Genomic DNA, 25,306 nt, shown 5'->3' on the forward strand with positions numbered 1-25,306 from the left:
ACTTAGGGAGGCTGAGGTGGGTGGATCACGAGGTCAGGAGATCGAGACCATTCTGGTCAACATGGTGAAATTCTGTCTCCACTAAAAATACAAAAATTAGCCGGGCGTGGTGGCGCACACCTGTAATCCCAGCTACTTGGGAGACTGAGGCAGGAGAATCGCTTGAACCTGGGAGGCGGAGTTTGCAGTGAGCCAAGATCATGCCACTGCGCTATAGCCTGGTGACAGAGGGAGACACCATATCAACAAATATATATATTTAATATATATTATATGTATCAAATTATACTCATATCAAAATATATAAATATATACATACATATATATGTATACCTAAAACAGTGTAAGTATTATGTAAATAGTTGTTAGCCTGTATTTTTTGTTTGCATTTTTTGTTGTATTGTTATTTTATTGGGTTTTTTTGTTTGTTTGTTTTTGAGATGGAGTCTCGCTGTATAACCCAGGCTGGAATGTGGAGTGCAGTGGTGCGATCTTGGCTCACTGCAACCTCCACTTCCCGGGTTCAAGTGATTCTCATGTCCCAGCCTCCTGAGTATCTGGGATTACAGGCATGCACCACCACACCCAGCTAATTTTTTTTGTGTGTATTTTTAGTAGAGACGGGGTTTCACAATGTTGACCAGGTTGGTCTCGAACTCTCAACCTCAGGTGATCCGCCTGCATTGGCATCCCAAAGTTCTGGGCATTACAGGTGTCAGCCACTGCGCCCGTACTGTGTGTGTGTTTTGTTTTACTTAGAATATTTTCTATTGTGGTTGGCCGAATCTGCAGATGTGGAACTCACAAATACAGAGGGCTGACTATACATGAGAAACACATTATATTCAGGATTTACCACTTAAGAGTCCTTTCTCTAGGTGCTTATAGAGGTTGAGTATCCCTTATCCCAAATGTTTGGAACCAGAAGTAGTTCAGATTTTGGATTTTGGTATATCTGCATATGTATAATGAGATATCTTGGGGTTGGGACCCAAGTCTGAACATGAAATTCACTTATGTTTCATATACATTGTATACATATAGACTGAGGGTAATTTTATACAATATTTTAAATAATTTTGTGCATGAAACAAAGTTTGTGTTAAGTACTTACGTGTGGAATTTTTCACTGTGGCATCGTGTGGGGGCTCAAAAAGTTTTGGATTTTGGATCACTTTGAGTTTTGGATATTTGGATTAGGGATGCTCAACCTGTGCAGTTTTTTGAGTCCTGGCCGGGCACTGTGGCTCACGCCTGTAATTCCAGCACTTTGGGAGGCCAAGGTAGGTGAATCACCTGAGGTCAGGAGTTTGATATCAACCTGACCAACATGGCGAAACCCCATCTCTACTAAAAATACAAAAATTAACCAGGTATGGTGGTGCCTGGTACCACCTGTAGTACCAGCTACTTGGGAGGCTGAGGTAGGAGAATCACTTGAACCCGGAGGCAGAGGTAGCAGTGAGCCAAATTCATGCCACTACACTCCAGCCTGGGCAACAGAGTGAGACTCTCAAAAGTAAAAAAAAAAGTTTCTAATTTTGGAGCATTTCAGATTTCAGATATTTGGATGGGGGATGCTCAAACTATATAGTTATGGAGTCCTTTTGGCCCCACGGAATTGACTCCTCTAAACTCAGAGGCTGTCTTACCAACCTGTTTTGCACTCTCCTGATTTTTAGTAAGCTTTTTAACTGTAGAAATCACATCAAAAGCTTAAAAATTTTCATGAAGAAACTAGAATTTGCTTTCATTATTTTGTTTTTTTCCCCATCTTTTTATTTCAAGCTTATAGAAAAGTCGAAAGAACAATAATCTCCCGTTATACCTTTCATCTAGACTCACTATTAACGTCTGGCCATATTTGGTTTTCTCTATACACAGGTGTATATAGGTGTGCATCTGTATACATGTGCATGTATGTGTGTTGTGTCTGTCTTTTTTTTTTTCTGAACCGTTTGAAAGTAAGTTTGGGGAACAGTTACCAGGCTGCTGCAGTGATCTGTAAGTGGAAATGATAGTGTTTTGTGGTGTGAGGGTGTCATCGTAAGTGCTAGGTGGAGGCGAGTACAGGACATCTTAGGAGCACACAGGAGAGACTCCTAATGAGTCTTTTCTGACTTCCAGAAGAGGCTTCATGAAGACAGTGACTGGTAAACTACAACCCAAAGGACTGTTTGGAATTAGCCAGGCAGCTGGTGGAACACAGCATTGCAAAGGAGGAGAACATGGGTTTGAGGAAACTGCATGTAGATATGCGTGTCCAGATCATCCCAGGTTGAGGAGAAAAAATGGGGAGTTGCTGCAAAAAGGAATGAGGTTTTTTTTTTTGTTTTTTTTTTTTTTTTCCTGAGATGGAGTCTGGCTTTGTCAACCAGGTTGGACTGCAGTGACACAATCTCAGCTCACTGCAACCTCCGCTTCCCAGGTTCAAGCAATTCTCCTACCTCAGCCTCCCGAGTAGCTGGGATTACAGGCACCCAACACCATGCCCAGCTTATTTTTGTGTTTTTTAGTAGAGATGGGGTTTCGCTATGTTGGCCAGGCTGGTCTCCAACTCTGACCTCAAGTGATCTGCCCATCTCAGCCTCCCTAAGTGAAGAGATTACAGGCCCGTGCCACTGTGCCTGATGGGAGTAGACCTTAGAGGGCCTTTTAAGCCAGGCTTAGGAATTGAGAGTTTATTTTAAGGGCAATGAGGAGCCGTTGAAAGAGTTGTTTGTTTGTTTTTTGAGATGGAGTTTTGCTCTTGTTGCCCAGGCTGGAGTGCAATGGCACGATCTTGGCTCACTGCAACCTCTGCCTCCCAGATTCAAGCGATTCTCCTGCCTCAACCTCCAGAGTAGAGGGGATTACAGGCATGTGCCACCATGCCCAGCCAATTTTGTGTTTCTAGTAGAGATGGGGTTTCTCCATATTGGTCAGGCTGGTCTCGAACTCCCAACCCCAGGTGATCCACCCACCTCGGCCTCCCAAAGTGGTGGGATTACCGGCATGAGCTACTGTGCCTGGCCCAGATTTGCAATTTTGAAAGAATATTCTGACTGGAGGGTGAAGAAAAAATTGGAGAGAGGTCTGAGAAGAGGCAAGGGGGCCAGTTAGGATCCATGGGCAAGATGGTGGCAGTGAGAATGCAAAGAGGTAGATGAGATTTTCAGGAGGAAGACTTGACAGCACAGAACTATATGGGGCGTGGTGAGGTAGAGACTGCGGAAAGTTACCAGGTGTGGTGGTTCATGCCTGTAATCCCAGCACTTTGGGAGGCCAAGGCGGGTAGATCACGAGGTCAGGAGATTGAGGCCATCCTGGCTAACACAGTGAAACCCCATCTCTACTAAAAATACAAAAAATTAGCTGGGCGTGGTGGCGGGCACCTGTAGTCCCAGCTACTCGGGAGGCTGAGGCAGGAGAATGGCGTAAACCCGGGAGGCGGAGCTCACAGTGAGCTGAGATTGTGCCACTGCACTCCAGCTTGGGTGACAGAGCAAGACTCCATCTCTAAAAAAAAAAGAAATTGCAAAAAGTCAGGGCGAGTCCCAGCTTTCTAGCTTGGGCAGCCGAGTGGGCGATGGAGCCCTTGACCGAGTAGCCAGGGAGGGAGGAGACACTGAGGTCAGTTGTGGGTGTGATTCGAAGTGCCTGTTGGAGATGGGTTAGAGATGTCTGGCTGGCCCCTCTGACTCCAGGATGGAGGCCTGCGTGGGAGGCAGTGCAGGCACGTCACGCCCTGTGCCTTCTTCCCACACAGCCTCGGCTTCACCATGTGTGTAAGGAGCTGTTTCCAGTCCTCCTGTCTCCAGTGGGCGTGGAGGACAGCCTTCCTGAAACACATCCAGCGCAGGCACCAGGGGTCCCACCGATGGACGCACCTTGGAGGCAGCACCTATAGAGCAGTGATTTTCGACATGGGCGGAGTTCTCATTCCTTCTCCCGGGAGAGTCGCTGCGGGTGAGCTATTCATTCTGTTTCACTTTGGGGGACTAGGGTGGCGGTGGGAGAATGGAGGGTGATCAGGAAGGCAGAGGGGAACACTTGGGCAGCAGTGTGTCCTAGCAGGCCATGCTCTGGCTCTCGAGTCAAATTCCAAGCACCACTAGGGGGCTGAGTGTCTTGGGCGCATGGTTTAGCTTCTCCAGATCTTACTTTCCTCATCATTAAATGAGAGCTAATGGTAGTGCCTTCCTCCTTGGGATCTGGCGGATTGTTATCCGTGGGAAGCACTTGCTTAGCACAGTGATTGCTCAGTGCATCCTAAATTCTCAATCAATGATGAGCTGCCATGAGTACTGTGATTAGAATTTAACCACCAAGGCAGGGCACAGTGACTGAGGCCTGTAATCCCAGCACTTTGGGAGACCGAGGTGGAAGGGTCGTTTGAGCCCAGGAGTTCAAAACCAGCCTGAACAACATAATGAGACCCCATATCTGCAGAAATTTAAAAATTATCTGGGCACGTTGACATGCACCTGTAGTTCTAGCTACTTAGGAGGCTGAGGTGGGGGGATCACATGAGTCCAGGTGGTTGAGGCTGTAGTCAGCCATGATCATGCCACTGCACTCCAGCCTGTGTAACAGAGGAAGACCCTTACTCAAAAACAAACAAACAAAAAACCCAAAGAATTTAACCACTTTTTCTTGGGAACTGTGCTGCTTCTGAAATCTAGAATGCTGAAAGTCCCCTTTTGATTACAGCCTTCCTCTGTTCTACCCCACTCCCTCTAAACCTGCTTCTGGACTGACAGGGTAAGAGTCAGCCCTCTGGTGTCTGGTCTTCTCTTTACCTGCCCCTTCCTGGTTTTACTTCTTTTCTACTCAGTTCAGCTTTTATTAGTTACAGTCGTTTTGGCTTCAGGCAGTAGAAAACCTAAAAAAAATAGTGACTGAAACAAGCTAGAAGTTTCTCTTGCACATAAAAGCCCAGGTATGTGGTCTGGGGCACTGTGTGATGTGACTCTGTGGTATCAGGGACTCCAGCTCTTTCTAGCATGTTGCTCTACTGTGACTTTTCATTTCCACTCTCACCTCGTGGTCTGTCTTGGCTGTCTCACCTGCTGCTATCACATTCTCATGCCAGCCAGCAAGAAGGACAAAGGGGCAGACAGACAGCCATCCCTCTTCTTTTGAGCTTCTGCGGTGGCCAGCTGGCCAGTTCTCCATCCTGAATCAACCCAGGCACAGGTTTTCTATGCCTGCATGTCTAGGCTTTCCAGCACTGCTGACCAAATTACTCAGCCATGCAAACTGGCTGCACAAGCTAGTTTCTGAGCTCCAGCCTCAGGTGGGCCCTTGGTGCTACACCTGAGCCTCTCTGTTCCTTCACTCATATCTCTGTCATGTTTACCTCAGGGGCTGTTCCAGACTGTCTGCTCCCCCTGCTCCTTACCACCCCCAAATATTCTTGTTCTGCAGACAGCTGAATCTATTCTTTTACAAAGAACGTAAAGACCAAGCCTGAGCAACACAGTGAGACCCCATTTTGAGCTAGGATTGCACCACTGCATCCCAGACTGGGCAACAGGCTTTTTTAGAGAACCTGTCTCTAAAAAAAAAGGCAGTGGGGAAGAACATAAAGATCAGTGAACAGAAAGTTTCTTGACTTTCTCTAGAATATCTTAAGAACCAATTCACTTCTCTCCATTCCCACTGCCTCCACCCTTGCCTTCTCTCACCCAAATGATGTCATCAGCCTCCTAACTCTTTCCCTGCCTCTGGCTCTCTGGATTTTACAAAATCTCCTCCCAGCTCCAGAATTACCTTTCTAAAACATAGATCTTGCTTCTGCGCTTAGCGGCTCACACCTGTAATCTCAGCACTTCAGGAGGCCAAGGTGGGCAGATCACTTGAGCACAGGAGTTCACGAGCAGCCTGGCCAACCTGGTGAAACCTCATCTCTACGAAAAATACAAAAAACTTACCTGGGTGTGGTGGTGCATGGATGTAGTCCCAGCTACTTGAGGGGCTGTGGTAGGAGGATCACTTTAGCCCAGGCGGTTGAGGCTTCAGTGAGCTGAGATTGCACCACTGCACTCTAGCCTGGGTGACAAAGTGAGACCCTGTCACAAAATAATAAATAAAATAAAAATAAAGCATAGATCTTGTTCCTTTCATCCCTGGCTTGAAAACCTTGAATGCCTGCATGTAGTCCCCTAGATTAAGTCTGGAAGCTTTCGCCTGGGATTCAGGGCTCCTCTCAGTTCTAGCTTTCCTGCTATGGACTACCTGATGCTCCCCAGGCATGCCAGGCGCATTTGCATGTTTGTGCCTTTGCAAGCTCTGTTTCCTCCCTGTCTCCTCTGCCTGTTCAAATCCTACTGATGCTTTTAATGGCAAATTTAAGGGGATATTATTCAGCAATGACTGGAATCTTTTGAACACTCAATAAATCTCATGGTTGTTACTAACTTCAAGAGTCCTCTTCTGTCAAGACTTCTCCAACCTCATTTGCAACCTGGGCAGAATGTTCCTGGATAGCCAATTCCCATGCAAGTTTCACCTTCAACGAGACATTTTAGTTTGCAGTGGGATGTGTTCATGTCTCCTCTATGGGGCTCTTGGATTCCAGGACCCCAGATCTGGGATTTCTTCATTTCACTGTTGCAGTGTTAGCTCTGCAGGCTGTCTCAGTCATTCAGGAAATATTTGATAGGTAGGTGTGTGAAAAAAATAGTGATGCCTTATACTTTGTCTTTTGCTTGACTGGAGCTTCTAATGTTTATTTCAAATGAACCACATCAAGGGTCATTTGATAAGAATATACTAGAATTGGCAAGGTGCGGTGGATCATGCCTGTAATCTCAGCACTTTGGGAGGACGAGAGATGGATCACTTGAGGTCATGAGTTTGAGACCAGCCTGGCCAACATGGCGAAACCCTGTCTGTACTAAAAATACAAAAATAAGCCAGGCATGGTGGTGGGCACCTGTAATCACAGCTACTCTGGAGGCTGAGCAGGGAGAATCGCTTGAACCCAGGAAACAGAGGTTGCAGTGAGCTGAGATCACACCATTGCACTGCAGCTTGGGAGACAGAGCAAGACTGTCACTGCAGTCTGAAACTCCTGGGCTCAAACAGTCCTGCCTCAGGCTCCCAAGTAGCTGGACTACAGGTGTTAGCCACTGTGCCTAATTTTTGTTTGTTATAGATATGGGGTCTTGCTATGTTGCTCAAGCTAGTCTCAAACTCCTGGGCTCAAGTGATCCTCCTGCCTTGGCCTCTTGAGTCATTGGAATTACAGGCGTGAGCTACCATGCCTCACCTGCTGTCTGTTTTTATATGGCCTGTCAGCCAAGAATGACTTTTATGTTTTGAAACACTAATTGAAAAATATCAAAACAAGAATAATATTTTGTGACATGTGAAAATTATGTGAAATTCACATTGCAATGTCCATAAAAATGAAATTGTTTTAGAAAACTGTCTTGCCCATTTGTTTACATATTGTCCATGACTGCTTTTGCCCTGCACTGGCAGAGTTGAGTAATTTCAACAGGGTCCCGAATGCCTTCAAAGCCTAAAATATTTATCATCTGGCCCTTTTCAGAAAAGCTTGATTTAAGCTATTAGTTTACTATAAAATTAGTACACACAACAAAGAATTCAAAGTACAGCCCAAACATTTTAGTTTTTTATTTTTTATTTTACTTTATTTTTCTTCAAAAATGCATTTTCATACCAAAGCTCAAACACTTTAAGATTGAATTTAGGCCGGGCATGGTGACTCACGCTTGTAATCCCAGCATTTTGGGAGGCCAAGGTGGGTGGATCACGAGGTCAGGAGATTGAAACCATCCTGGCTAACATGGTGAAACCCTGTCTCTACTAAAAATACAAAAAATTAGCTGGGTGTGGTGGCAGGCGCCTGTGGTCCCAGCTACTTGGGAGGCTGAGGCAGGAGAATGGCATGAACCCGGGAGGTGGAGCTTGCAGTGAGCCAAGATCGCACCACTGCACTCCAACCTGGCCGACAGAGCGAGACTCTGTCTCAAAAAAAAAAAAAAAAAAATTAGTTGGGCATGGTAAGCCATGCCTGTAATCCCAGATACTCAGGAGGCTGAGGCAGGAGAATTGCTGGAACTCAGGAGGCAGAGGTTGCAGTGTGCCAAGATAGCACCACTGCACTCCAGCCTGGGTGACAGATCAAGACTCCATCTTGAAAAAAAAAAATTGAATTCAGAGGGTATAATGATTTCGAAATTTCAGAATGTTTGACTTTAAAATTTTTGTTAGGCTGGGCGTGGTGGCTCAAGCCTGTAATCCCAGCACTGTGGGAGGCCAAGACGGGCGGATCACGAGGTCAGGAGATCGAGACCATCCTGGCTAACACAGTGAAACCCCGTCTCTACTAAAAAATACAAAAAACTAGCTGGGCGAGGTGGCGGGCGCCTGTAGTCCCAGCTACTCGGGAGGCTGAGGCAGGAGAATGGCGTAAATCCGGGAGGCGGAGCTTGCAGTGAGCCGAGATCCGGCCACTGCACTCCAGCCTGGGCGACAGAGCGAGACTCCGCCTCAAAAAAAAAAAAAAAAATTTTTTGTTAGTGTGGTAGATGAAAATTCCATCTTTGTGGTTTCTTTCCTTTTCCTTTTTTTTGAGACAGAGCCTCACTCTGTTGCCCAGGCTGAAGTGAAATGGAGTGATCTTGGCTCACTGCAACCTCCATCTCCCAGGTTCAAGCAATTCTCATGCTTCAGCCTCCGAAGTAACTGGTATTACAGGTGTGTGCCACCATACTCGGCTAATTTTGTATTTTTAGTAGAGACAGGGTTTCGCCATGTTGACCAGGTTGGTCTCTTTTTTTTTTTTTTTTTTTTGAGACAGAGTCTTGCTCTGTTGCCCAGGTTGGAGTGCAGTGATGCCATCTCGGCTCACTGCAAGCTCCGCCTCCTGGGTTCACACCATTCTCTTGCCTCAACCTCCTGAGTAGCTGGGACTACAGGCGCCTGCCAGCATGCCCTGCTAATTTTTTGTATTTTTAGTAGAGACGGGTTTCACTGTGTTAGCCAGGATGATCTCAATCTCCGGACCTCATGGTCCATTCGCCTCAGCCTCCCAAAGTGCTGGCATTATAGGCGTAAGCCACCGGGCCTGGCCTTTTTTTTTTTTTCTTTCTGTTATTTTAATGTTCATTTGCCTGATTGTGACTGAGTTTGAGCCTTTTATTTTTTATTTTTTTTGAGTCGGAGTCTCACTCTGTCACCCTGGTTAGAGTGCAGTGGTGTGATCTCGGCTCATTGTAACCTCTGCCTCCCTAGTTCAAGCTATTCTCATGGCTCAGCCTTTCTAGTAGCTGGGACTACAGGCGTGTACCACCACGCCTGGCTAATTTTTTGTATGTTTTTAGTAGAGATGGGGTTTTACCATGTTGGCCAGGCTGGTCTCGAACTCCTGACCTGAAATGACCCACCTGCCTCAGGGTTTCAAAGTGCTGGGATTATAGGCACAAGCCACTGCATCTGGCTGGCTTTGTATTGTTGTTGTTGTTGTTGTTTGTTTGTTTTCTGAGAGATCATCTTGCTGTATTGCCCAGGCTGTCAGGCTGGTCTCAAACTCCTAGTCTGAAGTGATCCTCCTGCCTCCTGAGTAGTGAGCCTTTCTTTTTTTTTTTTTTTTTTAATATTATTGGTCGTTCAGTTTTTCCATGAATTGCTCACTTTTCTTGCTGATTTTCAGTAATAACCTTTTTTTCTTTTTGAGATGGAGTTTTGCTCTTGTTGCCCAGGCTGGAATGCAATGGCGCAATCTTGGCTCATCACGACTTCCACCTCCCAAGTTCAAGCACTTCTCCTGCCTCAGCCTCCTAAGTAGCTGGGATTACACGCATGCACCACCACGCCCGGCTAATTTTGTATTTTTAGTAGAGACGGGGTTTCTCCATGTTGGTCAGGCTGGTCTTGAACTCCCTACCTCAGGTAATCCTCCTGCCTCTGCCTCCCAAAATGCTGGGATTACAGGCGTGAGCCACTGCGCCCGGCCAGTAATAACCTTTTATCTGTTGTATCACTTGCGAATATTTTCTCGTTTATGCATTGTCTTTTGATTTTATTGATAATGGTTTTAGCTGTACCAAAGTTTTGTTTTTCTTTCAAGATGAAATTTCACTCTGCCACTCAGGCTAGAGTAAAGTGGAGTGACCTTGGCTCACTGCAACCTCTGCCTCCCAGGCTCAAGCTGTCCTCCCACTTCAGCCTCACAGGTTGCTGAGACTACAGGCTTGCACCACCAAACCTGGCTCATTTTTGTATTTTTTGTAGAGATAGGGTTTCACTATGTTACCCAGGCTGGCCTTGAACTTGGGAGTGTAAACGATCTGTCCACCTCCACCTCCCCAAGTGCTAGGATTTTAGCCATGAGTCACCATGCCTAGCCTTCTGTATTGTTTTCAATTTTTTAGAATTTTATTTTTCTGACTTGGATATTTACTGTATTGGGAATTGGTTTTGTGATGGCCTGAAAGATTATTTAATTTAATTTTTATTCCATATTGAAACCTAGTTATGCCAACCCCATTTATTGAATAGTAACTGCTAAAAGAGTATAAAATACAGAGGAAATTTCCTGCTGCCACCTCGACCCTTTCCCAGTTGATTCCAGACTTCAGTGATTATCATTGTGAAAAGTTTCTTGTTTATTTTCAAAAAATTGCCCGTGTGTGTGTCTGTGTGTGTGTATACAAACTGGATCATATGCTGTAGACTGTTCCATACCTTTTTTTGACTCAGTATGATATTTTGCCATCTTTTTCATATCAGTTGGCATATGTCTACCATCTAGTTTGAGGCTTAGCAAACTTTTTCTGTAAAGGGCTAGACATAGTGGATGCGATGGCTCATGCCTACAATCCCAGCAGTTTGGGAGGCCGAAGTGGGAGATTGTTTGAGGCCAGGAGTTTGAGACTAGCCTGGGCAACACAGTGAGATCCCCATTTCTACAAAAAATAAAAAAATTGCTCGGCATGGTAGCACGCACCTGTAATCCCAGCTCCTCAGGAGGCTAAGGCAGAAGGATCACTTGATCCTGGGAGCTTGAGGCTGAAGTGGGCCATGACTGTGCCACAGCACCCCAGCCTGGGCAGCAGCAAGACCCCATCTTTTTTTTTTTTTTTTTTTTTTTGCTGTTGTAAATGCTACTTGTATTTTAAGACCCCATCTTAAAAAAAAAAATAAAGAAAGGCTAGATAGGCCTTGTGAGCCATACTCTCAGTCATAACTATTAACTTCTACCATTGCAGCAAGAAAGCAATAATAGACAATAGTAAACAAGTGTGGCTGTGTTCCAATAAGACTTTATTTACGAAAATAGGTAGAGCCGGGCATGCTGGTGTGTGCCTATAGTTCCAGCTACTAGGGAGACTGAGGTGGAGGTTCATTTGAGCCCGGGAGTTCGAGGCCAGCCTGAGCAACACAGCAAGACCCCATCTCTTAAAAAAATAGATAGGAGACAGATTTGCCCCCAAACCATATTTTGCTGACCTTTGGGCAAGTTTATATGTTTTAACATCTGTGTGGTATTCCGTTATCTGAATATATCATAATTGATGTAATAAGCACCTTATTAATATACATTTAACTTTTCTAGTTATTTTTATTATGAACAATTCTGCACAAACAGCCTTGTACATAACCTTTGCTTACTTTCATAAATATATATGGAAGAAATTTCTGGAAGTAGAATTACTACATCAAATGTATGTGCATTTCAGATTTTGACAGAAATTATCAAATTGCTGTATCTGCAGAGGTTGTGCTTGTTTACGCTCCCATCAACAGCATATGAGGTGCCAGTTTCCTCACATGCTTACCAACTCCGGGGCTGTGAAAAATGCTATATGCTTTAGCTCTAAAATTAAAGAAGTATTTTTTGGATTGAGTTTTAACAGTCTCGTTATTTTCAAAGGACATATACCAGATTGTTAACATTGGCTATTTCTGAAAGATAGGATTGCTTGTCCTGTTTCCTTCCTTTCTTCCTTCCTTCCTTCCTTCCTTCCTTCCTTCCTTCCTTCCTTCCTTCCCCTTCCTCTTCTTTTTTTTTTTTTTTTTTTTTAAGAGATGGGGTCTTGGCCGGGTGCGGTGGCTTAAACCTGTAATCCCAGCACTTTGGGAGGCCGAGACGGGCGGATCACGAGGTCAGGAGATCGAGACCATCCTAACTAATACAGTGAAACCCCGTCTCTACTAAAAAATACAAAAAACTAGCTGGGCGAGGTGGCGGGCGCCTGTAGTCCCAGCTACACGGGAGGCTGAGGCAGGAGAATGGTGTAAACCTGGGAGGCGGAGCTTGCAGTGAGCTGAGATCCAGCCACTGCACTCCAGCCCAGGCGACAGAGCAAGACTCCGTCTCAAAAAAAAAAAAAAAAAAAAAAAGAGATGGGATCTTGCTCTGTGTCCCCAGGCTGCAATGCGGTGGCACCATCATAGCTCACTGCAACCTCAAACTCCTGGGCTTAAGTGATCCTCCCACCTCAGTTTCCCAAGTAGCTAGAATTACAGATGCATGCCACCACGCCAAGCAATTTTTAAATTTTTTCTAGAGACAAGGTTTCATCATGTGGCCCAGGCTGGCCTCAAGCAATCCTCCCACTTCGGCCTCCCAAAGTGCTGGGATTATAGGTGTGAGCTACTGTACTCAGCCTACTTTCTTTTGTATAACTTTCTATGAAATATGTTGTCTGAAAAATTTTCAATGCACAGGCACTACTTTATCAGAAAAAAACAACAAAGGTGTTTTAATTCCAAAACAAAAGCTATATGTAAAGTGTATTTTGTCTTAGATATATAATTATGAATGTTGTATGTATATATTTGCCCCCAGCATCTGTACTGTAGACAGAAAAAGCAACTGTGGATGAGGAGAAACAATCCTTGCACAAATGTTCCCAGTATTCCACAGATACTGATGCTGATCCATCCACTGCCTTATCTCTTTGTGGACAGAAATTTCCTTCTTGGCCAGGCGCAGTGGCTCATACCTGTAATCCCAGCACCTTGGGAGGCTGAGGCAGGCGGATCACCTGAGGTCAGGAGTTTGAGATCAGCCTGGCCAACATGGTGAAACCCCGTCTCTACTGAAAATACAGAAATTAGCCAGACTTGGTGGTGCATGCCTGTAATCTCAGCTACTTGTGGGGCTGAGGCATGAGAATCACTTGAACCTGTGCGGCGGAGGTTGCAGTGAGCTGAGACTGTACCACTGCACTCCAGCCTGGGTGACTGAGTGAGCCTTTTTCTGAAAAAAAGACGTTTCCTTCCTTATCCACAAAGACAGCATTTCAGGCAAACATTTCAGTGTATCCATTCCATGCTGTGAAGAATTACTATAGCTTATAGAAGGAAGGGCATGTTTTGGGGACCACCAGGATCTGGCTTATTCCTTCATGTGCTTCCATAGTCTCTGCCAGGTCCAGGTAAGTGACCTAACATATGATCTGGTGAATATGAGACCAAGGAAGAAAATTCATCATGCAGTGCCCAGAGTCCTCTCAAGCAAGCACTAAGGACCTGATGCTTCACAGCAGTGTGCTCTCTGTCGTACAAATTAGTATTGTTCTTCCTCTGGGTGTCTAAGGTTGAGATTTTGCATTTTGTGAATGTCTGCAAATTTCCAACAGCATCCACCCTGGCAGTACGGCGAGGCCATAGGAACTGGTATGGTAATTTTCCTGAGCTCCCTAAACCCCATCATGTATCAATGTATTCCACTTTTGCATATTTTACTTCCTATAGAATGGGAGGTACAGAATCGTATCCCTTCTGGAACTATTTTAAAGGCCTTGATGGATGGTGGTGAAAATGGGCCCTGGATGAGATTTATGAGAGCAGAAATAACAGCAGAGGGTTTTTTACGAGAATTTGGGAGACTATGCTCTGAAATGGTGAGTGATAAACATACCTACATTTCCATATTTTTCTTTTTGCCTTGAGTAGTGGTTGCAACATTCATGTATAAGTTAGTTAAACTGAAAATAAAGTGAAACCTTATAACCCATTACATGTTTTAAAGTTATTTCTTAGGCCAGGCGCTGTGGCTCATGCCTATAATCCCAGCACTTTGGGAGGCCAGAGGGTGGATCACCTGAGGTCAGAAGTTTGAGACCAGCCTGGCTAACATGGTGAAACTTCGTTTCTACTACAAATACAAAAAATTAGCTGGCTGTGGTGGCGCACACCTGTAATCCCAGCTATTTGGGAGGCTGAGGCAGGAGAATCGCTTGAACCTCGGGGGTGGAGGTTGCAGTGAGCTGAGATCATGCCATTGCACTCCAGCTTGGGCAACAAGAGCGAAACTCTGTCTCAAAAAAAAAAAAGTTATTTATTTCACCCCTAGGTGTTCAATTTATATATGAATAACTAAAAATATTCTTAGCCAGGTGTGGTGGCTCACGCCTGTAACTTCAGCACTTTGGGAGGCTGAGATAGAAGAACTGTTTGAACTCTGGAGTTTGAGACCAGCTTAGGCAACATAGCCAGACCTCATCTCTACTAAAAATCAAAAAAATTAGCCAGGCATGGTGGCACACACCTCTGGTCCCAGCTATTCAGGAGGCTGAGGCTTGAGCCCTAGAGACTGAGGCTTCAGCGAGCCATGACCATGCCACTGCACTGCAGCCTGGGCAACATAACAAGACTCTGTCTCAAAAAAAAAAAAAAAAAAAATCTTTACTAAGTTCCTCCAGCATATACATATATATATATATATATATATATATTTTTTTTTTTTTTTTTTAGACGGAGTCTTGCTCTGTCGTCCAGGCTGGAGTGCAGTGGCGGGATCTCGGCTCACTGCAAGCTCCGCCTCCCGGGTTCACACCATTCTCCTGCCTCTGCCTCCTGAGTAGCTGGGACTACAGACGCCCGCCACCTTGCCCGGCTAGTTTTTTTGTATTTTTTTAGTAGAGACGGGGTTTCACCGTGTTAGTCAGGATGGTCTTGATCTCCTGACCTCGTGATCCGCCCGTCTCGGCCTCCCAAAGTGCTGGGATTACAGGCTTGAGCCACCGCGCCCAGCCAGCATATATTTTTTTAATGTTTTCTAGTGTATTATAAAGGATATTATGAAGGATACGAAAGAACAGCCAGATAACAAGATACCTGGGGGCAAAGGTTTTAGAGCCATTGTACCCTTTCTGGGCCTGCCACCCTTCTCCCAGCACCTCCATGCATTCAGCAACCTGAAAGCTCCCCTCCAACAGATACCAAAACAGGAGCTGTCTACATAATGGCTTTGATAAAACAGCTTATTTAAAACAATAATAATATTGAACATTTTTTTCTGTACTGTGCACTGTTCTAAGCTCTTTATATAGCTCATGTAACTGTAATGGGTCTACTAAAATATAATTTAAAATATAGTAAGAAAAGTTCTGTAGGTAGATGGTGGTGATGGTGATGGTTGCACGACAACATGACTGTACTTAATGCCACTGCCCTGTATACTTAAAAATGGTCAAGTGCGGTGGCTCATGCCTGTGATCCCAGCATTTTGGGAGGCCAAGGTGGGCGGATCACCTGAGGTCAGGAGTTCAAGACCAGCCTGGCCAACATGGTGAAACCCCATCTCTACTAAAAATATAAAGTTTAGCCAGGCGTGGTGGTGGGCATCTGTAATCCCAGCTACTTGGGAGGCTGAGACAGGAGAATTGCTTGAACCTGGGAGGCAGAGGTTACAGTGAGCTGAGATCGAGATTACACCACTGCACTCCAGCCTGGGTGACAGAGTGAGACTCCATCTCAAAAACAAAAAACAAGGTTAAAATGGTAAATTTTGTGTTACATATATTTTCCACAATTTATATATATACACATATATGTGTATATATAATAGGAAACCTTGAAAACATGCAAAGTGAAAGAAGCCAGTCAAAAAGACCACATGGTATGTGATTCCATCTGTGTGAAATGTTCAGAATAGGCAAATCCATAGAGATAGAAAGTAGATTGGTGGTTTTCTAGTACAGGGAGACTTGGGGGAAATGAGGAGTGACTGTTAATGGGTATGGTTTACTGTTTTAAAAAAAAATTTTTTTTGAGACAGAGTCTCGCTCTGTCACCCAGGCTGGAGTACAGTGGAGCAGTCTCAGCTCACTGCAACCTCTGCCTCCCGGGTTCAAGTGATTCTCCTGCCTTAGCCTCCCGAGTAGCTGGACAGGCATGCGCCACCAGCCCCAGCTAATTTTTGTATTTTTAGTAGAGACAGGGTTTCACCATGTTGGCCAGGAAGGTCTCGATCTCTTGACCTTGTGATCTGCCTGCCTCTGCCTCCCAAAGTGCTGGGATTACAGGTGTGAGCCGCTGTGCCTAGCCTATAACTCTAGTCCTAGGTAACTTTTAAAAATCTTATATGAGAGTTCAGCACAGGGGCTGAGGAAGTGAGAAACACAGTTCCTGCAGGCAGCAAGCTATGAGCCTTGGCTCCTGTAGCCAGAGAGCAGAAGGACTCCAGGAATAAGCTTTTTTTTTTTTTTTCTGTTGGCCATGAGTGTTTGTCACTCTTAATGATTGCTGTTCTCCCCTGCCCTCTCCTGTTTTTAGTCAAAAACCTCCGTGCCTGTGGACTCATTTTTCTCTCTGCTGACCAGTGAGCGAGTGGCAAAGCAGTTCCCAGTGATGACTGAGGCCATAACTCAAATTCGGGCAAAAGGTCTTCAGACTGCAGTCTTGAGCAATAATTTTTATCTTCCCAACCAGAAAAGCTTTTTGCCCCTGGACCGGAAACAGTTTGATGTGGTAAGCTTGAGCTAATTGAAAACCATTGGAACAGAATCTGTGCCCTCGCTTCAGGGTGCAGCGTTAAATGCTGCCTTCTAACAGGTCTTGAGTGAGGGAGTTTTTCCTTCAGACACTTGACTAAGTTAGGTTTAAATGCAATAGGTTGAAAACAGACCTTTTAAAATAACACTGTGTTCTTAGCAAGGTCAGACATTTATGGCATTTGATAACCGGTTGACACTTCAGCTTTACATTCTAAATTCGAACCTTAGTCTTCATATAACACAAGCATCTCTATCAGCCCTTACATCTTAATGGATCCTTTGGCCTTTTCTAAGACGAACTATGTTGCCTTCTATTTCTGTGATACTAATTCCTAGACCAGTGCTGTCCAATAAAACTTTACTGCCTTTCTTGGCCTGATTTACTTCTGTACTAAATCCATCTGCTCCATGTGTGTATCCCAACCTGTCATGTGATAAACCTATAGTTTTGACATGCTTGGCTGTATTTGGGTACTTTACTTATTTATTTATATTTATTTATTTTGAGATGGAGTCTCGCTCTGTAACCCAGGCTGGAGTTCAGTGGCGCAATCTCAGCTCACTGCAACCTCCGCTTCCCAGATTCAAGCCATTCTTATGCCTCAGACTCCTGAGTAGCTGGAATTACAGACATGTGCCACCATGCTTAGCTAATTTTTATATTTTTAGTAGAGACGGGGTTTCACCGTGTTGGCCAGGCTGGTCTTCAACTCCCAACCTCGAGTGATCCGCCCATCTCAGCCTCTCAAAGTGCTGGGATTACAAGTATGAGCCACCGTGCCTGGCCTATTTTTATGTGTGTGTGTGTATATATATATATATGTATATATATATATATTTTTTTTTTCTTGAGACTATCTTGCTCTGTTGCCCAGGCTAAAGTACAGTGGCACCATCTCGGCTCACTGTAACCTCCCTCTTCTAGGCTCAAGCAGTTCTCCTGTCTCAGCCTCCTGAGTAGCTGTGATTACAGGCATGCACTGCCCCTGGTACTACCACCCCTGAATTTTTAGCAGAGACAGGGTTTCACCATGTTGGCCAGGGAAGAAGGAGGCTTCCCCTCCATCTTCCTGGGATAGAGACTCCAAAGTTTGAACTCCTGACCTCAAGTAATCTACCCACCTCGGCCTCCTAAAGTGCTGGGATGACAGGCATGAGCCACCATGCCTGGCCCCTATTTGGGTACTCTCTTTGTTTTTTCCCTGAGAGAGGGTCTCTCTCGGTTGCCCAGGTTGGAGTTCAGTGGCTCAGTCTCAGTTCATTGCATCCTCCACCTCCCAGATTCAAGCAATTCTTGTGCCTCAGCCTCTTAGTAGCTGACACTATAGGTGCATGCCACCACGCCTGGCTAGTTTTTGTTTTTTATTAATATTAGAGACCGGGTTTCATCATGTTGGCCAGGGTGGTCTCAAACTTCTGACCTCAAATGATCAACCCACCTCAGCCTCCCAAAGTGCTGAGATTACAGGCATGAACCACCATGCCCAGCCCTATTTGGATACTTTAAAAATGTTTCTTTTTGTCTTATAAGCAACAGCAGTGATAATTCCCTTTAGAGACTCCAAAGCCCAGATTGGCAGTTGATCTTCCAGCACCTTTTAGAGTTGTGATGGATCAGAAGAACCCTTCCCCTGACCCATTGCTCCAAAGATATTCCGAGTCAGTGCAAAAGGGAACAGCTCACCAAATATAGTGAGTGTCATGGTAACCCCTGGAACACATTGGATGAAATTTCTCTGCTAACTCAAGTATTGGACATTTTGCTACCAGAGCCCCTTTCTGATTCTTTCCATCTTTGGAAGAGCTACTTTGGCTGGACTCCAGGAAGTGGCATATTCCCTTAGCCCTACATCTGCCTATGCCTGGCTGTATTTGTACCCTTCGTTGGGCCAGTGAGATTAAAGATTTTCAACTTTGGGAGGCCGAGGCGGGTGGATCACAAGGTCAGGAGATCGAGACTATCCCTGGCTAACATGGTGAAACCCCGTCTCTACTAAAAATACAAAAAACTAGCTGGGCGCGGTAGCGGGCGCCTGTAGTCCCAGCTACTTGGGAGGCTGAGGCGGGAGAATGGCGTGAACCCGGGGGGCGGAGCTTGCAGTGAGCCGAGATCGCGCCACTGCACTCCAGCCTGGGAGACACAGTCAGACTCCGTCTCAAAAAAAAAAAAAAAAAAAGATTTTCAACTCTGCCTACACATCACATGACCTGGAAGTTTGTAAAGATTCTGGGTCTGTTTCCCTGGAGGCTTTTGTTGAGTATGTCTAGTTGGGATCCAGGCATGTGTATTTCAAAAAAGCTCCACAGGTGATTCTGCCGTGCAGCTGGGGTGAGACACCCCAAGATGCAGTGAGGGACTTGGACTTCGGATTCTGTCCATGCTTCTGTCTTACCACACAGCCTCCGTCATGCTTACCTTGAGAAGGAGGCTTCCCCTCCATCCTCCTGGGATAGAGCCTTGGTAAATAAAATCATTTTTATCTGATCCACATTTGGAAAAACACTGGCCTTGTTCCCACAGTTCCTGGTTTGCTAAGAAAGTAATAGAAACCCTGAATAAGTTCATGCCATCATGTGCAAAATAGAACAGAAAAAGAAGGCTAGAGATCTTATCAAACAAATCTTAAGAATTTATTTTACTTCTCCCAAATGTAATTCACCTAGTGAGAGGAGCTATCTGCTTCCTGGAACTTTGCCCCATCCCCCACAGTTCCCTCCACTTTCCTGTCTCTTGTCTCAGCCAGTACAGCTCTGCCGCTTCCATCTGGTACGTTACATCGATCGGTGTCTGAGACACCCTGCTTCTGTACTTCTCACTATTGACGTTTTCTTTAGGGTAGCTTCTTAGCCTTTTTTTTTTTTTTTTTTTTTTTAGCTCATTCAGGTCCTTAGAAGACAAGAGAAAGTAGAAAGGTCCAGTTTATTCTGGACATTTATTTACCTGAAAGGGCAGTTCTCACCCAACCCAGAATGCAAGTGTGGGATAGAGAGAGGGGCCATTGGATTTGTCCTTGGCCTTGGAGAGCCTGGGTCATTCCAAATGGCAAGTCAGAGATTTAGTTCTGTTCTTAGGGCAGATCAGAGGGTATTGGTTATAGGCTATGTGGCTGTCTTGGGCCCACACTATAGGAGATTAAGCCCTGGGGACACTAAAAGGACTTTCGGGGAATCAGTGGATCAGAGACAGCCTGACACTGAGAAGGCTTTCCCGGGTTCTCCTGTACTCTCACCAGCACCCTCCACCCATTGCAGATCAGATACGTGGCTGAAGCAAGGTCATCAGAGTATAGGAGCCTCTTAGCATGTCAGGAACAGTGTCAGCCCTCCCATGGAATTTCTGTCTAAATGGAGTATGGATGGGTTTTTAAACCTCTAATATAAACACTAAGTTCGTATTTATTTTATACCTGTGACAGTGTCTTCTTTCTGAAAAAAAAAAAAAAAAATGGCGAACTACTTCCCATAAAGCTGACATGTACAGCTTTTCTTCTGCTTTGTTTAGCCCCAAGATGTGACATTAGCCAAATGCTTTGTCATTTTGGAACTCACTTAAGTTTCATTTAAGTTTCACAACTTACTGAGCTAAGATAGGTAAGATGACTATTAATATTCTTCCCATTTTGTTGATGATGACACTGAGGCCCATTATAGCTTTGCTTGTTTGCAACAGGGTCACAGTGTCTGAAACAGACATTTTGGTTTTTTGAGTTTGCCCCCATGTTGTAACCCAGTATTGTCAAATTCCTCAATTTAAGAAGGCAACATCATTTTATATCATAACAATCTTAAATTACTTGTTATAATAAATCTCAACTGTCCTTCTTATGCTTTTCCTTTCAAAAAGTTTACCAGCATGCGTGTGGGAGCCCCACCTTTAGGGACATTCATCTCTCATTCTCGTCCCTCCATCAGGTCGTGGAGTCCTGCGTGGAAGGGATCTGTAAGCCAGACCCTAGGATCTACAAGCTGTGCTTGGAGCGGCTCGGCCTGCAGCCCTCTGAGTCTATCTTTCTTGATGACCTTGGACCAAATCTAAAAGCAGCTGCCAGCCTTGGTATTCACACCATTAAGGTAATAGTCACTATTTTTTGAACCCCCTCCCATGCACGAGCCACTAGTGCAACATATTTCTCTGTAATCTTTTTACATTTGTAGCTCTAGCTTTCCTTAGGGTTTCTCCCTACATTTCCATAGTCATCTTATTTTGTGTTAATTATGAAATCTATGTGACTAGCTGCTTGAATTTTCAATGAGAAGCAAGACAAACAGGTACTGAGAAGGCAGCTTGAGAAAAGAGATAGGAAAGGAGGTGAATGGTAGGCTTAAGACCTTTGTGGGGGTGTTCACCCAGGAGGCAGAGCTTGCAGTGAACCAAGATTGCACCATTGCACTCCAGCCTGGATGACAGAGCAAGACTCTATCTCAAAAAAAATAATAATATTAGCAAAAAAAAAAAGATGTTTGTTTCATAATTAAAACTCAATATTGTACCTTCGTTCCTAATAATACTGTCCCTGATGGACTATAACAAAAGTGCTACAGTATTAACCTCCCTATCTGATAAACTTGCCAAAAATTCTAAAATAAATCACCCATTTTCTAAAATAATAAAACATTGGTTCAGTGGATAAAAAGAAGGTTTAACTTCAGTTCTCACCTCGTTTGCTCTTGTTATTGGTGTCCTTATTCTTGTAGGCTGTTATATTATTCCCGGCCTTCAAATGTTTTTGTTTTTTGTTTTTTTTTTGAGATGGAGTCTCACTCTGTCACCCAGGCTGGAGTGCAGTGGCGCGATCTCGGCTCACTGCAAGCTCCACTCCCCCAGATTCACGCCATTCTCCTGCTTCAGCCTCCTGAGTAGCTGAGACTACAGGTGCCCGCCACCATGCCCGGCTGATTTTTTGTATTTTTAGTAGAGACGGGGTTTCACAGTGTTAGCCAGGATGGTCTCGATCTCCTGACCTCGTGATCCGCCCGCCTCGGCCTCCCAAAGTGCTGGGATTACAGGCGTGAGTCACCGCGCCCGGCTATTTGTTTGTTTTGAGACAGAGTCTCACTCTGTTGCCTAGGCTGGAGTGCAGTGGCTCAATCTCGGCTCACTGCAACCTCTGCCTCCTGGGTTCCAGTGATCTCCTGCCTCAGCCCCCTGAGTAGCTGGGATTACGGTCGCACACCACCATCCCCGGTTAATATTTTTGTATTTTTAGTAGTGACGGGGTTTCACCATGTTGGTCAGGCTGGTCTCAAACTCCTGACCTCGTGATCTGCCTGCTTCAGCCTCCCAAAGTGCTGGGATTACAGGCATGAGCCACCGCGCCCAGCCTTTGAAGTTTTATACAAAATCTTGTCTCTGCCACTCTGTACAGAGTTAACTCCTAACTCTCCTCCACCCTATTTGGAAAAATTACTTCTATTAGAGGGACAAACAAAGCAATTAAATCAAAACGTATTAAACAAATTTGAAGAGAAATTATAAAATAAAAAGAGGGGGAATTGTAAAAAGTAAAGTAGAGGTTCCTCTTCAAAGACTTTCCTCCCCACTTAAGTAGGAATAAATAGTAACTTCTCTTAGAAGCAAAATTTATTTGAAGACCCGTGCTAGCATTCTTAAATATCTGCTAGCTGTGATAAAGAAATCAATGTACTTTATGTTCTTTACTCCCACAATTTAGCCTAAATATTTGCCCTGGCATGCTTATACTGGTCCAAGCAAGCATTAGGTCATAGCCTGTTCCTCTTCCTTATTTGAAGGTGTTTTTACTTTTCTCAGCATTCCACAAGTTACTTCTTCCTTCCTTTGTTCTCCTCTACCTTTGCCTCTTTCAAAAAGTTCTAGGCCGGGTGCGGTGGCTCACGCCTGTAATCCCAACACTTTGGGAGGCCCAGGTGGGTGGATCATGAAGTCAGGATGTGGAGACCATCCTGGCTAACACGGTGAAACCCTGTCTCTACTAAAAATATAAAAAATTAGCCAGGCGCAGTGGCGGGCGCCTTTAGTCCCAGCTACTCAGGAGACCGAGGCAGGAGAATGGCATGAACCCAGGAGGCAGAGTTTGCAGTGAGGCAAGATAGCGCCACTGCAGTCCGGCCTGGGCAAAAGAGTGAGACTTCTATCTCAAAAAAAAAAAAAAAAAAAAAAAAGTTCTAAGTTGCTAGCCAATCAGGATAAATACAGAATTTAAAAGTCCCATTCCAGCGAAACCAGACACAGCAGTAGGGTGGATGCGTCAGGTTATAAATGACCCTGTCTCCTTTGTTTGGTGTACTCTTGTGGCAAAACTGCTGGCGAGTGTACCCTTTCTGCAGGAAGTAAAAATGGCCTTCCTGAGTAAATTAAATTTGTGTTCAAGTGCTATGTCTTTACGGCACTGGGGAACAAACATTTCGGACACCTCCTAGGAAACAGATAGGAGCCCCTGAGGCCAGGGTTGACTGCTGGCACCTGTTCAATATATATTCTCTACACCTGTACTACCATGAATTGTAAAATTAAAAAAAAAATGTATATATATTCTCAACATTCTGTGAAAAGAAGGGAAAAATAACAACAACAAAATATATACATATACATATTCTCTCTGAAACCAGGTTAATGACCCAGAGACTGCAGTAAAGGAATTAGAAGCTCTCTTGGGTTTTACATTGAGACTAGGTGTTCCAAACACTCAGCCTGTGAGAAAGACGATGGAAATTCCGAAAGATTCCTTGAAGAAGTACCTCAAAGACTTACTGGGTATCCAGACCACAGGTATGTGGGTGTCTTTCATGTTTTGGTAACTCTCTCCGAGGCGAAGGTTTTGGTCTGTTTCTCACTTTTCAACCCTAATGGAATGGGCTGGAGACAAAGAAGCTTTACAGTGAGGAAAATAGCCATTGGGCCTGGTGCATCTGAGCACTGCTTTCAGTTTTGCTTGGGAAAAAGCATTAACTTCCCTATTTATGGATCTCCAAAAGTATACCTATCCCACTCTTACACCTGAGAGTGTGGTATGGCAGTGGTTGCCTGCTTTCAACAGGGAGAGGAACTTGGGGACTGCAGTATGTGCTCAGAGGATTTTACAGTTTCTAATGCTTTGAGACGACAGCCCATTTTGTGAAGATGACTTACAGTTACATTGGCAGGCGGGGTACGGTGGCTCACGCCTGTAATCCCAGCACTTTAGGAGGCCGAGGCAGGTAGATCACGAGGTCAGGAGTTCGAGACCAGCCTGGCCAACTTGGTGAAACCTTGTTTCTACTAAAAATACAAAAATTAACTGGGTATGGTGGTGGGTGCCTGTAATCCCAGATACTCAGGAGGCTGAGGCAGGAGAATTGCTTGAACCCAGGAGGCAGAGGTTGCAGTCAGCCAAGATTGTGCTGCTGTACTCCAGCCTGGGCAACAGAGCAAGACTCTATCTCAGGAAAAAAAAAAGAATTTGCATTGGTGACCAGGGTGTAGTGGCTCACTCCTGTAATTCCAGCATTTTGGGAGGCCGAGGCAGGCGGATCACTTGAGGCCAGGAGTTCGAGACCAGCCTGACCAACAATGTGAAACATTGTCTCTACTAAAAATACAAAAATTAGCTGAATGTGGTGGTGCACAACTATAGTCCCAGCTGCTCTGGAGACTGAGGCACAACAATCGCTTTAACCCGGGAGGCAGTGGTTGCAGTGAGCCTATATTGCGCCACTGCACTCTAGCGTGGGTGATAGAGTGAGACTCCCTCTTAAAAAAAAAAAAGAAAAAGAATAAAAGGCGGCCAGGCTCAGTGGCTCACGCCTATAATCCCAGCACTTTGGGAGGCTGAGGCAGGTGGATCACCTGAAGTCAGAAGTTCGAGGTCAGCCTGGCCAACACGGTGAAACCCCATCTCTACTAAAAATACAAAAATTAGCCGGGCATTTTGGCGGGTGCCTGTAATCCCAGCTACTTGGGAGGCTGAGGCAGGAGTATCACTTGAACCCGGGGGACCGAGGTTGCAGTGAGCTGAGATAGTGCCACTGCACTCCAGCCTGGGCGACAGAGCAAGACTCCATCCCCCCCCCTCCAAAAAAAGGAAAAATACAAAAATTAGCTGGGCATGGTGGCACATGCCTGTAGTCCTAGCTACTCAGGAGAATCACTTGAACCTAGGAGGTGGAGGTTGCAGTGAGCTGAGATCGTGCCACTGCACTGCAGCCTGGGCAACAGAGCAAGACTCTCTCAAAAAAAAAAAAAAAAGTTGCATGATTTTAAAATGCAACAAGTTGTCTCCATTTCTTGGAGAGAAGTTTTCTCTTTCCTCCTTCACATTCCGCCCTCAGAAAACCAGGTGCCTTGTGTGCTTTAGAGGACACTTTTGGGTCAGGGGTGGTGACTCATGCCTATAATCCTAGCACTTTGGGAGACTGAGGTGGGCAGATCCCTTGAGGCCAGGAGTTTGAGACCAGCTTGGTCAACATGGCGAAACTCCATCTCTACTAAAAATACAAAAATTAGCTGAGTGTGGTGGTGCATGCCTGTAGTCCCAGCTACTGGGGAGGCTAAGGCAGGAGAATCGCTTGATCCCAGGAAGCAGAGGTTGCAGTGAGCTGAGACA

General features: G+C 45.1%; 1 protein-coding gene across 7 annotated transcripts in view; it reads left to right on the plus strand.

The window, feature by feature from the left end:
* ACAD10 (acyl-CoA dehydrogenase family member 10) overlaps window positions 1–25,306 on the plus strand; it is a 69,777-nt gene that overhangs the window by 4,716 nt on the left and 39,755 nt on the right. For 6 of the 7 annotated variants that reach the window (XM_031650765.1, XM_031650762.1, XM_031650763.1 and 3 more), the window contains exons 2-6: window positions 3,749–3,948; window positions 13,720–13,868; window positions 16,525–16,719; window positions 20,658–20,816; window positions 23,334–23,493. In XM_031650765.1, the coding sequence (XP_031506625.1) occupies window positions 3,762–3,948; window positions 13,720–13,868; window positions 16,525–16,719; window positions 20,658–20,816; window positions 23,334–23,493 (850 nt within the window). In that variant the 5' untranslated portion in view covers window positions 3,749–3,761. The remainder of the gene's footprint in view (window positions 1–3,748; window positions 3,949–13,719; window positions 13,869–16,524; window positions 16,720–20,657; window positions 20,817–23,333; window positions 23,494–25,306) is intronic. The other variant, XM_031650766.1, reaches the window with a different exon arrangement.

This window comes from Papio anubis, chromosome 9 (assembly GCF_008728515.1).
Source record: "Papio anubis isolate 15944 chromosome 9, Panubis1.0, whole genome shotgun sequence".
Taxonomy (NCBI): domain Eukaryota; kingdom Metazoa; phylum Chordata; class Mammalia; order Primates; family Cercopithecidae; genus Papio; species Papio anubis.